Source organism: Elephas maximus, chromosome 4 (assembly GCF_024166365.1).
Source record: "Elephas maximus indicus isolate mEleMax1 chromosome 4, mEleMax1 primary haplotype, whole genome shotgun sequence".
NCBI classification, from domain to species: Eukaryota; Metazoa; Chordata; class Mammalia; order Proboscidea; family Elephantidae; genus Elephas; species Elephas maximus.
The window spans coordinates 170,419,417-170,431,862 of record NC_064822.1 but is presented as its reverse complement, the minus strand read 5'-3'; the positions used below and the strand labels follow the sequence as shown (position 1 = coordinate 170,431,862).

The 12,446-nt window shown below is 41.8% G+C and overlaps 2 protein-coding genes across 2 annotated transcripts in view; one reads left to right on the top strand and one right to left on the bottom strand.

Annotated features, from left to right (window-relative positions):
• Positions 1-12,446, bottom strand: part of STAB2 (stabilin 2) — a 213,803-nt gene that overhangs the window by 29,082 nt on the left and 172,275 nt on the right. Inside the window, exons 54-56 of the mRNA XM_049884206.1 lie at positions 12,186-12,242; positions 10,184-10,310; positions 7,257-7,406 (exon numbers count right to left, since the gene is read on the bottom strand). Coding sequence (XP_049740163.1) covers positions 7,257-7,406; positions 10,184-10,310; positions 12,186-12,242 — 334 coding nt within the window. The remainder of the gene's footprint in view (positions 1-7,256; positions 7,407-10,183; positions 10,311-12,185; positions 12,243-12,446) is intronic.
• The window catches only part of NT5DC3 (5'-nucleotidase domain containing 3), a 182,329-nt gene that overhangs the window by 102,033 nt on the left and 67,850 nt on the right, over positions 1-12,446 (top strand). The window lies entirely within an intron of this gene.

Sequence of the window (12,446 nt, the reverse complement as noted above, 5' to 3'; positions counted from 1 at the left end):
ACACTGTCTTTTCCTCATTTGATGGACTTGGGGGCCTTGTCGAAGATCAGGTGACCATAGGTGGATGGATTTACATCTGGGTTCTCAATTTTGTTCCATTGGTCACTGTATCTGTCATTGTACCAGTGTCAGGCTGTTTTGACTACTGTAGCTATATAGTAGGTTCTGAGGTCAGGTAGTGCAAGTCCTCCTACTTTATTCTTCTTCTCCAATAGTGCTTTACTTATCCGGGGCCTCTTCCCTTTCCATATAAAGTTAATGATAAGTTTTCCATCTCTTTAAAAAATGTTGTTGGTATTTGGATTGGGATTGCATTGCAGTTGTAAATTGCTTTGGATAAAATTGTAATTTTCACAATGTTGAGTCTACCTATCCATGAGCATGGTATGTTTTTCCATTTATGTAGATCTCTTTTGGTTTCTTGCAGTAGTGTATAGTTTTCTTTGTATAGGTATTTTACATCCTTGGTTAGATTTATTCCCAAGTATTTTATTTTTTTAGGGGTTATTATAAATGGTATTGTTTTCCTGATTTCCTTTTCATTGTTCTCTTTATTGATGTATAGGAATTCAACCGATTTTTGTATATTGATCTTATATCCTGCTACTCTGCTGAATCTATTAGTTCCAATAGTTTTCTGGTGGAATCTTTTGGATTTTCTTAGTATCATGTCATCCACAAATAGGGAGTTTAACTTCTTCATTACCAATTTGGATGCCCTTTATTTTTGTTTCTTGCCTTATTGCTTTAGCTAAGACTTCCAACACAATGTTAAATAGGAGTGGTGATAAAGGGCAACCTTGTCTTGTTCCTGTTCTCAAGGGAATGTTTTCAGCCTCCCTCCACTGAGAACGATGTTGGCCATTGGTTTTGCATAGATGCCCTTTATTATGTTGAGAAATTTCCCTTCTATACCTATTGTATTGAGAGTTTTATCAGGAATGGGTTTTGAATTTTGTTGAATGCCTCTTCTGTGTCGATTGAGAGGATCATGTGATTCTTTTCTTTCCTTTTATTTATGTAGTGGATTACATTGATTGATTTTCTAATGTTGAACCATCCTTGCATAACTGGTACGAATCCTACTTGGTCATGCTGTATTACTTTTTTGATATGATGCTGAATTCTACTGGCTAGAATTTTGTTGAGAATTTTTGCATCTATATACATTAGAGATATTGGTCTGTAATTTTCTTTTTTTGTGGTGTCTTTGCCTGGTTTTGGTATCAGGGTTATGCTGGCTTCAGAGAATGAATTTGGAAATATTGCTTCCTTTTCTGTGTTCTGAAATAGTTTGAGTAGTACTGGTGTAAGCTCTTCTCTGAATGCTTGGTAGAATTCTCCAGTGAAGCCATCTGGGCCAGGTTTTTTTTTTTTTTTTTGGTTAGGAGTTTTTTTTTTTCTTTTTAATTACCTTTTCAATCTCTTCTCTTATTATGGGTCTGTTTAGATTTTCAATGTCATTTTGTGTTAGTTTGGATAGGTAGGTGGCATAGCAGTTAAGTGCTACAGCTGCTAACCAAAGGGTCGGCAGTTTGAATCTGCCAGGCGCTCCTTGGAAACTCTATGGGGCAGTTCTACTCTGTCCTATAGGGTTGCTATGAGTCAGAATCGACTTGAGGGCACTGGGTTTTTGTTGTTGTTGGATAGGTAGTGTGTCTCTAGAAATTTGTCCATTTCCTCTAGGTTTTCAAATTTGTTACAGTACAGTTTTTCATAATACTCTGTTATGATCCTTTCTATTTCAGTTGGGTCTGTTTTATGACCCCCATTTCATTTCTTATTTGGGTTATTTGCATTCTCTCCTGTTTTTCTTTTGTAAATTTGGTCAGTAGTTTGTTGATCCTTTCAAAGAACCAACTTTTGGTTTTGCTGATCCTTTCTATTGTTTTTCTATTCTCTATTTCTGCTCTGATCTTTATTATTTCCTTTCTTCTGGTGGCTGTGGGCTTCTTTTTCTGTTCTCCTTCTATTTGTTCAAGTTTTGTAACTAATGTTTTGATTTTGTCCCTTCTTTTTTGATGTGTGCATCTAGCGCCATAAATTGACCTCTGAGGGCTGCCTTTGCTGTGTCCCAAAGGTTTTGGTATGATGTGTTTTCACTCTCATTTGATTCTAGGAACTCTTTGATTCCATCTTTGATTTCTTCTGTTACCCAGTGATTTTGAAGCAGGGTGTTATTCAGTTTCCATGTAATTGATTTTTTTTCCTTACTCTTCCGGTTGTTAATTTCTATTTTGATGGCATTGTGGTCAGAGAAGATACTTTGTATTATTTCAATGTTCTGGACTTTGTTGGGGATGGCTCTGTGGCCTAAGATGTGGTCTATTCTGGAGAACGTTCGTATGTACTGGAAAAGAATGTGTACTTTGCAGCTGTTGGGTGGAGTGTCCTATATACGTCTATGAGGTCAAGTTGGCTGATTGTGCTCTTTGGCTGTTCTGTATCTTTGTTGAGTTTCTTTCTAGATGTTCTGTCCTTTACTGAGAATGGTGTGTTGAAGTCGCCTACTATTATTGTGGAACTGTCAATTTCTGTTTTCAGTGGTGTTCGAGTTTGTTTACATATTTTGGAGCCCTGTCACAGGGTGCATAGATGTTTATTACGGTTAAGTCTTCATGATGGATCGTCCTTTTAATCATTATATAGTGCCCTTCTTTGTCTTTTACGGTGGGTATTGTTTTAAAGTCTATCTTATCTGAGATTAGTATTGCGACTCCTACTCTTTTTTGGTAGTTATTTGCTTGATATATTTTTTTCCATCCTTTGATTTTTAATAAATTTATATCTTTGTTTCCAAGGTGTGTCTCTTGTAGACAGCATATTGATGGATCCTGTTTTTTTTTTGAATCCATCTGTCACTCTGCATCTCTTTATGGGTGCATTTAGGCTGTTTACAGTGTTACTGATAAACCAAAACCAAACCCAGTGCCGTCGAGTCAATTCCAACTCATAGCGACCCTATGGGACAGAGTAGAACTGCGCCATAGAGTTTCCAAGGAGCACCCGGCAGATTCAAACTGCCGACCCTTTGGTTAGCAGCCGTAGCACTTAACCACTACACCACCAGGGTTTCCGTATTATTGATAGGTGTGAGTTTATTGCTGTCATTTTCTACTGCTTATTTATTTATTATTTTTTTTGTGGTGCTAACATTTTCTTTGTTCCTCTTACTCTCCTGTGCTGAGTTGCTTTTGTTTGTGGATTTCTTTTTCATTTCGTTTTTGTAGATTTTGATTTTATTGAGATTTTAGGTTTTTCTTCATTTTGATGAGTAGATTTGTCAACTTTCTTTGTGATTACCTTGAAATTTACCCTTATCTTCCTAGGTTTGAGCCAGTCTATTATTACTTGGTATCGCCTTGCCTTCCTCTCCATTAGGAAGTTCTATACCTATACTGTTTATTCCCTCTTTTATTGTGCTGACGTTTTTGTCATTTACAGATTAACCTCTCTGGTTCCCTGTTGCGATCTTTTTGGTTTTGGATAGTCCTTGAGAGTTTGTTTCCTAGGTTGGTATCTGGCTGGTACAATCTTGCCTCCTAGATTAGGCTGTGGTCTGATGTTGTTTGTTCTCAGACCGAAGGACTGCCTTTAATAATTCTTGTAAGTTTAGTTTGGTTTTTACATATTCCCTTAGTTTCTGTTTATCTGGAAATGTCCTAATTTCATCATCATATTTGAATGAAAGTTTTGCATGATATATTATTCTTGGTTGGCAATTTTTTTCTTTCAAGGTTTTTGCCTTCTTGCCTGCATGGTTTCTGCCGAATAATCAGAGCTTAGTCTTATTGTTTCTCCTCTGTATGTGACTTTTTTTTTTCTTGAGCTGCTCTCAGGATTTTTTGTCTTTGGTTTTAGGGAGTGTGATTACAATATGCTTTGGTGTTTTTCTTTTGGGGTCTATCCTATATGGAGTTCGTTGAGCTTCTTGGGTGGTCAGCTTTCCATCATTCATGATATTAGGGAAGTTTCCTGTCAGCAATTCTTCAATGATCTTCTCTGTGTTTTCCGTTTTCTCTCCCTGTTTTGGAATGCCAAGCACTCATAAATTTTTGCTTTTGATGGTATCCCACATAATTCTCAGGGTTTCTTCATTTTTCTTTTTTCTGATTTTTCCTCAAACAGAGTTGTATCCAAGTGTTTGTCTTCAGTTTTACTGATTCTGTCTTTCATTGTTTCATACCTGCTCCTCAGCCCTTCTATGACACTGTCCATTTCTGAAATCTTGTTGTTTGTCTTTTGGATTTCTAATTGTTGTTTTTATATGATTTGTAGTTGTCAGTTTATTTTGGCATTTTGTTCCTGTATTACTTTCCTGAATTGTTCCATTGTTTTGTCTGTATTTTCCATGAATTTGTCTGCCTTTTCCATAAGTTTGTCTATTTTTTCCTCATTTTTGTCTGCTTTTTGCTTCAAATCTTGGATTACTCTGAATATTAGAGGTTTGAATTCCCTGTCAGGTAGTTCTAGTGCCTTTTCTTCTACTGGAAAGACAGCTGGTGTTTTATTTTGGATGCTTACTGGAAACATCCTGTCCTGTTTTTAATATGTTTTGATATTGCCTGCTGTCTTTGGGACATTCAGTAGTTATTTTCTTCACTTCTTGATTGTAGATTTGTTTGTTTCATCCTGCTTTTTTGTTTTATTTGGTTATGTCTGAGCAGGTGGGCTGCGCGTTCTTTGTTGTTTGCTTGTCCGTAGTCACAATACTTTTTACCTTCTTGTCCAGTAGGCAGGACCAGTCAATCAGCTATGGTGAAGCAGGGCAGGTCCAGCTGAAGGGGAGGGGCTGGGATGGATTTTTTGTGGGACACACTAGGGCCAACAGGGCAGGCCAGGAATCAGTGCTGGGCAGGTTCCAGTAGGCTATGCCTGTGCTCCTTGGGGGTGTGATGTTCAGTGGATGGTGTAGGTAGGCAGAAAACAGGCGGGAGGCTGTGCTGTGTGGAGCTAGTAGTGGTATGGGAACGAGGAGAGAGAGGAGAGAGAAACAGGAGCTAAAAACAAACAAGAAAGAAAGAAAAAAGAGTGCTAAGGGAGCTTACCTTCAGAGTAGAGAGAAAAGAATCCGAGATATGGAGAAAAGCAAAAAGGAAAAAGAAAGAAAAAAATAACTAGAAAAAAATTTGGAAAAGAAAAGAAAAGCCCCCAGGAGCCCCAGAGTCCCACTAGCGGGGCTGCTAAGACTGGGAAAGTGGCTCCCAGGCTGTACAGTATAGCCTGACAAGGGGGGGTATTCAGGTGTTCGGGAGACAGGAAAAGAAGATAAGTGTAGAGAGAGGAGAACTGAGAAATGAAAGACAGAGAGGGAAAAAAGGGAGAGAAAAAAAAGAAAAAAATAAATGCCCCCAGGGATCCCACCTACGCAGCTGTGCAAATTGGGAGAGTGGTTCCTAAGCGGTACAGTGCAGCCCAGCTAAAAGGGGCTCCCAAGCTGCAAAAACAAAACAGAACGAAGCAAAGCAAAGCATAAAAAAGCCCCAGGGATCCCACCAGCTTAGTATCACCGCCTGGGGGAGTTGTTCCCCAGTTGAGCGTGGCTTCACAGCCTTTCAAGGAGAAGCAAAGATGGCACATGGAGCCAGGTACTCCAGAGAAAGGAGGGGGAGGTGGTAGGGGCACAGAAGAAACCAAAAGAGACAGAAAGAACCAGCAGCAGCTTAGGAGCCCGGCCAGTGTGGCCAGGGTGATTTCAAGCAGCCTGAGGCCAAAGCAGTTGCCTCCCGACCAGGAGACCGAGGCTGGCAGGAAGCAGAGGAGGCCAAAGAGGGGAGGAAGAAGGGGCGGGGGCGGATCAGGAAAGCCTATATTGCTCCTTACCGGGTGCTCTGTCTCCTCCTGGGAACTTTGTGAAGCTGCTTTCCCGTACTCCCTGTCCACTAGTCTCCGATGTGGGTGGGGCAAATCCAAGCGGCACAGATGCTGCAATTCCCGGCCGGCTGAGCCACCATAACCAGCCAGCAAGCTTGGAGGTGGAGCAGCGGGGAGAGAATGGGGGGTGGGAAAGCATGTGCTGCTGGTTACTGGGAGCCCTGTCTTCTGCTGGGAGTTCCCTGAGGCTGCTTTCTGTGCTCCCTGTCTGCGATCAGGACAGGAGACCAAGATGGCGAATCCGTGCTGCGCCAGCGGTGGGGCCCTTCGCAGGTATCTCTCCTTGCTCTCTGTTCTCTGTCAGTTTCTTACTCCATTCAGTGCTTGGCTGAGTTCTTTATCTCTTCATTTGACACTTCAGGTTCCAGGAATGACGTTTGTCTCTGTTTTACTTAGTTTTTCAGGTCTTTGCTATAGAGGGACAGGGTGGTGCTTCTGTCTACGGTGCCATGTTGGCTGGAAGCCACCAATGTAGCTATTTAAATTTAAACTGGTTAAAATTGAAAAATTTCCAGTGCTCAATAGCTACATGTAGGTAGGGGCTACCATCATGGACAGTGGGGTTGTAGAACCTTTCCGGCATTGCTGAGAGTTGATTGGACAGTACTTCTCTTGATATCCCCATGCCAGGCTCCCTCACCTCTGTGAAGTCTGTACTCAAATGCTCCCTGCCCGAGATGTCTTCTAAAACAGTGCCTCTTTTCATTCTCTAGCCCCTTTGCTTGCATTCTTTTCTTAGTTTTAGCTCTTATAACTATTTTTGTTTCTCTAGTTTTTATCTGTCCCCTCCCTTTAAACATAAGCTCCTTGAGAGCTGGAATTTTTCTTTTTTCCTTCCACCACTTTCTTCTAGAACTTAGGACAATACCAGGTTTTTAAACAAGTCACTTACCCATTTTATGCCTTGGCTTTCTCATCTAGTAAGTGAGGATGATAATAATAGTACCTGCCTCAAAGAGTTGTTATGAGGATTAAGTGAGGAAAATCTATATGCCTGGTACATAGTAAGACTCACTCATTCGATCAATCATCAAATAAGTAATTATATATGATATTTATATGCTAAATAAATGAATAAATAAATAACTGTCAGCTATCAATATTAGTAAATATCTGTTGGTTGAATGAATGTTGTTCAGCCACAGTTCGCCTTGGTGGCTGTAAGGGAGGTGAATTTCACTTCTAGAGGTGAGTGTTGTTCAGTGGGTGGAAACTGGGAATTCACCCAAGGAGGTAAGAAGCACACAGGGCAGGCAGATGGGAGGTGGGTGGCTGGGAGAAAGGGGAGGAAGGAAGCTTTTAGGTCAGATGGATGGTGTGGAGGAGGACAGGAAGCACACAGCTAAAACTAGTATACAGCACAGGGAAGGGGTGCCACATACGCTGACAGTCAGGCCCGAATCTCCCCGGCCAGCACCGCTCGCATGCCGTCCCGTTGAAGCCGATGTTGCATTGACACTCTCCTGTGGCCCAGTATTCATCGAGGCAGACACCCCGGTTATTGCATGGGGCATCTGGTCCTCCGGGACAGGCTGGAAGAGATGAAACTGTAGTGACTCAGCAGCCTCCCCAGACCCAGAGCAGCTCAGTGTCTTTGTAAATGGTGCTGCTAAACTGTCCTCAGCTGCAGATTCCAACATCCATTAGCCAAAAGGGACCATGGTCGTGGGTGTTGCTGGATGTTTAGGGCAAGCCACTGGCCTATGGGACACGAGCTTAAATGTATTTGATATGATTTTACCTTGGCGTGGGAATATACTGAACCATGCATTTTACTGGGGGTCAGGAGACCTGAATTTGAATAAATTTGACTGAGTAGTGAACTTGCTCTGAGCATCAGTTTTCTTAGCTCTAAATAATAATAACATGAGGGCAATGGTTGTTCAGTGGTAGAATTCTTTTTTTTATACACGGATTATTTTATTTAATTATCACAACCCCTAAGAGGTAAACCAGAAAACCAAACCCAGTGCCATTGAGTCAATTCCGACTCATAGTGACCCTATAGGACAGAGTAGAACTGCCCCATAGAGTTTCCAAGGAGCACCTGGTGGATTTGAACTGCAGACCCTTTGGTTAGCAGCCGTAGCACTTAACCACTGCACCACCAGGGTTTCCCCTAAGAGGTAGGTAGTAGTATTCTTTTTTCTTTTTTTATTATTATTGTGCTTTAAGTGAAAGTTTACAAATCAAGTCAGTCTCTTATACAAAAATTTATATACACCTTGCTACGTACTCCTAACAACAGCACTGGTTTTTTTTTTTTTATGTACTCCTAGTTGCTCTCCTTCCAATGAGACAGCACACTCCTTTTCTCCACCCTGTATTCCCTGTGTCCATTCAGCCAGCTTTTGTCCCCCTCTGCCTTCTCATCTCCCCTCCAGACAGGAGCTGCCCTCGGTGGTAGAATTCTTGCCTCCCGTGCAGGAGATCTGGGTTTGATTTCTGACTGGTGTGCTTCGTGTGCAATCACCATCCGTCAGTGGAGGCTTGTGTGTTGCTATGATGCTAAACATGTTTCAGCAGAGCTTCCAGACTAAGATGAACTAGGATGAAAAGCCTGGTGATCTCCTTTCAAAAATTAGCCAGTGAAAACCCTTAGATCACAATGGCCTGATCTGCAACCAATCATGGGATGGCATAGGACCAGGTATTGTTTTGTTCCATTTGCATGGGGTCACCATGAGTCAGCCGACTTAATGGCAGCAAATAACAATGATAAATAATAATGATGATGATGGTATCTGCATGACCTATGCTACGGAGTTCTTGTAAGGATCAAATGAGGTAACATAACTGAGAGCATTTTGAAAACGTGAAGTGCTAAACAAATATAAGGGATGGTGCTGATCTGTGTGTGAATGGTCTACACGTTAGTGATGGAGGGTGGAGGCTGGGTGACTGTGTGGACTCTCAGCTCAGAATTTCCTTATCTAGACCACAGTGAATGGACGAGCACACACAATAATGAAAAGCATGGCTTCTGGACATAGACTGTGGAATCTTGTGTCTTAGTCTTTCTGTGCCTCAGTTTTCTCACCTGTTAAATGGGATAACAATTGAACCTACTTCCTAGGGGTTGTTGTGACGATGAAATGAATTGATATACAGTCGATTCTTATTATTCATAGTAGTTATGTCCTATAAAGTTGCCATGAACATTGAATTAATGAATACCAAACCATCGTTCCTGGGGAAATATAGGGTTCATCAATTGATCAATACATAAACTTTTATATGTATTTCTGTTGAAAGACTCCTTATTTAATATACATTGTTCATTAGCATTGAACTCACAGTCAACAGCACTATAATTCATGCACAAAAGTGTGAAAAATATGGCACAAATAGACTGTGAAAGGGACACTTGTTTACACTGTAAGAGCTTTTTGTACGTCCATAAATGACCACAAAAGTGCTGCAAGGATTGATTTTGGGGTTACAAATAAACTTAGTGAGTAGGCAAATTTTCAAACATGGAATCTGCAAATAATGATTGTATATGTGATATATATGGGAAGTAGACAATAAATGTGCCTACTTAGAACAATGTGTGGCACACGTAAGTGCTATGTAAGTGTTATGATGCTCATTGTTAATGTATCATTGGCTGCAAGTTGTATCTAGACACACAGGTTTCAGGATATGCCTAAATACCCTTTGGCAGAGGAGCCCTTTCCTGGAGAAATAAGAGCAGTAAGGCAATGCTATACAGCCCATCACAGGGAGTTTTCAGGAAATTATGACCCACACATGTCATCTCAGTGTATCACCTTGCCAAGGTAGAATCATATCAGATGCATTTAAGCTCCTGTGCTTATCGGTATCATGGACATTGTACAGCATCAAAAATGAAATATTTGGTGTTTTTAGCACCATGGGAAAATGTCTATGCTATAAAGTTAAGCAAAAGAGCCTGACCCACAATTCAATATACCCGTTGATTCTGACTCGTAGCGACCCTATAGGACAGAGTAAAACTGCCCATGGAGTTTCCAGGGAGTGCCTGGTGGATTCAAACTGCTGACCATTTATTTGGTTAGCAGCTGTAGCGCTTAACCACTATGCCACCAGGGTTTCCACAATTCAATATATACACCATAAAATCTCAACTCGGTTAAAAGGAAAATGCACCAAAAGAAAACAGTAGAAGGAAAGATACAAAATTCTTCAGAACGATTGCTTTTAGGTTGGGGAAATCACTGAGACATGTTTCCCTCCACCTCTTTATACTTTTCGGTACTTTCAAATGCGGTACCCTGAGTGTACAATCCTTTCAGAATTGCGAGGCGGGAAGAGGTGCCCTCACCCTGACAGTCTCGCCCGAAGTACCCCTTGCAGCACCTGGGGAGCTGCACCACCATGATGCACTGCTGCTGGCAGCCTTCCACGTTCCTCTTGAAGGGCAGGTTGTAGAGACATTTCTGCTTCACACCCTAAAGGACACAGAGAGTGAGCTATCCCTCAGTCTTCCATCCAACTCTGGGTCTTGGTCTCTAGTCTGCCCCCTGGTGGAGGATTCCGGTTTCAATCCTGGTGGCGTAGTGTTATGTGCTCCAACTGCTAACCAAAAGGTCAGGCATTTCTAATCCACCAGGCGCTCCTCGAAAACTCTATGGGATAGTTCTACTCTGTCTTACAGGGTCGCTATGAGTTGGCATCGACTCAACGGCAACGGGTTTGTTTTGAAGTTGAAAACGGATCTCTGGTGGCTCAGTGTTTAAGAGCTTGGTCGCTAACCAAAAGGTCGGCAGTTGGAATTCACCAGCAGCTCCTGGAAACCCTATGGGGCAGTTCTGCTCTGTTCTGTAGGGTCACTATGAGTAGGAATTCACCCGACGCAACAGGTTTGGCTTTTTTTGTGTGTGTGTGTGGTTTAAGTTGAAAATAGGACTTTCAATGGCCATGAGTCTTTCTTTCACAAGGCAGTTCTTTTTGTAGGGGAGTCTATAGGCAAAGGTGGAAGCAATGTTACTGTAAAGGTGGGGAGGGGTCAGAGCTAGAATCCATAGGAAGAAGGTTTCTTCTCCCTCTTAAGAGGAAGGACTTGCTGACCCTTACAGCTGCTTGCAAATGGTGTGGTTGTGTGGGTGCAGTGGCTTCCCATCATGGATACCAGTAATACTGGTTGCCGTTGAGTCAATTCCGATTCATGGTCCAGAACCTTACTCCAAAGAGTTTTCAATGGCTAATTTTCCAGAAGTAGATTGCCAGGCCTTTCTTTTGAGGCACCTCTAGGTTAGCAGCCAAGTGTGTTCACCATTTGCACCACCCAGGGACTCCTCCCAACATGGAAAGTGTTGAGTTAAAGGTTGGCAAGGCCCAAAACCACCCGCAGGAGGGTCTGAGTTACACTTTGTTTTGTAGAGGTGTTTTTGTAAGAGTTTTTACTAGTAGAGTACAGGAGAATGGGAAGAGCTTGGCTTCAGCTAATATTTAAGGAACTCTGGCTATGTGGAGCCCTGGTGGTGCACTGGTTAAAAGTTCGGCTGCAAACCAAAAGGTCAGCAGTTCAAATCCACCAGCTGCTCCTTGGAAACCCTATGGGGCGGTTCTATTCTGTCTTATACGGTCGCTATGAGTTGGAATCGACTCAACAACATTCTCCCCCACCTCTGGGCTATGTACCAGGTTCTGTATCCACATTTTAAAATTTACTTTTCCTAATAACCTCATACAGAATTGTCATTATTTTCATTTTACAGAGGCAAAAAGTGATAGATTATGTGACTTGCTAAGGACTACCCACTGGAATTTAATCCCACACCTGTGACTCCAATTTCATTGACTTAACTATTACTCTATATTGCTTTCTGGACCCTAATCTAACTTTTCTCCTTACTAGCTGTGTGGCTTAAGCTAATTGCTTAGTCTCTCTGAGACTCATTGTCTCATAAGTAAAGTGGAACCAGTAATAGCACCCCTTGAGTGTTATGATGAGGAATAGAACTAATATATCTAAAGAGCCTAGCACAGAGCCTGGGACATGGACAGCAGCCAACAAAATGTAGCCAGTATTTTTTTAATGATAATTATCTTTGAAGTCCCTTTTAGGTCTACAACCCCATGACTTTTCTGGACAGTTCCTGTAAGATGAGTAGGGGATTGGTAGGTTGCCTGGGCTGAGAATGTCCATTTCTGATGCCATGGGCTTGATTGTTGGGAAAAAATTACATATATTATAGTTCTACAGTGCACTGAAGATGTACATATACATCCCCCCCCCCCCACAAACTTACACCAGCAGACTGGGGTATGATAATGAAATGAACTTACTGCTCTCTGAACAATGTTACTGTATTCATAGTTACCTTTGATTTGCTTCCCCTTGGGCAGGCGGGAGTACTGACACAGCTCCCACAACTTCCCTAGTATGAAAGAAAAGCAACACTTAACCATCTAGAACATTGGAAAACACAAGAAACTGCTCTTGGTTAAAACCTGGATGGGCTAATTAAGGACTTAATCTTGATTAAGGTTGGGCTATGATCAAGAATACAAAAATAAAATACACTGGAACTCTGCCATGGAGAGTTCTGAAGGTCTGTCTTGGGCCTAACTCCTTTGCTGTG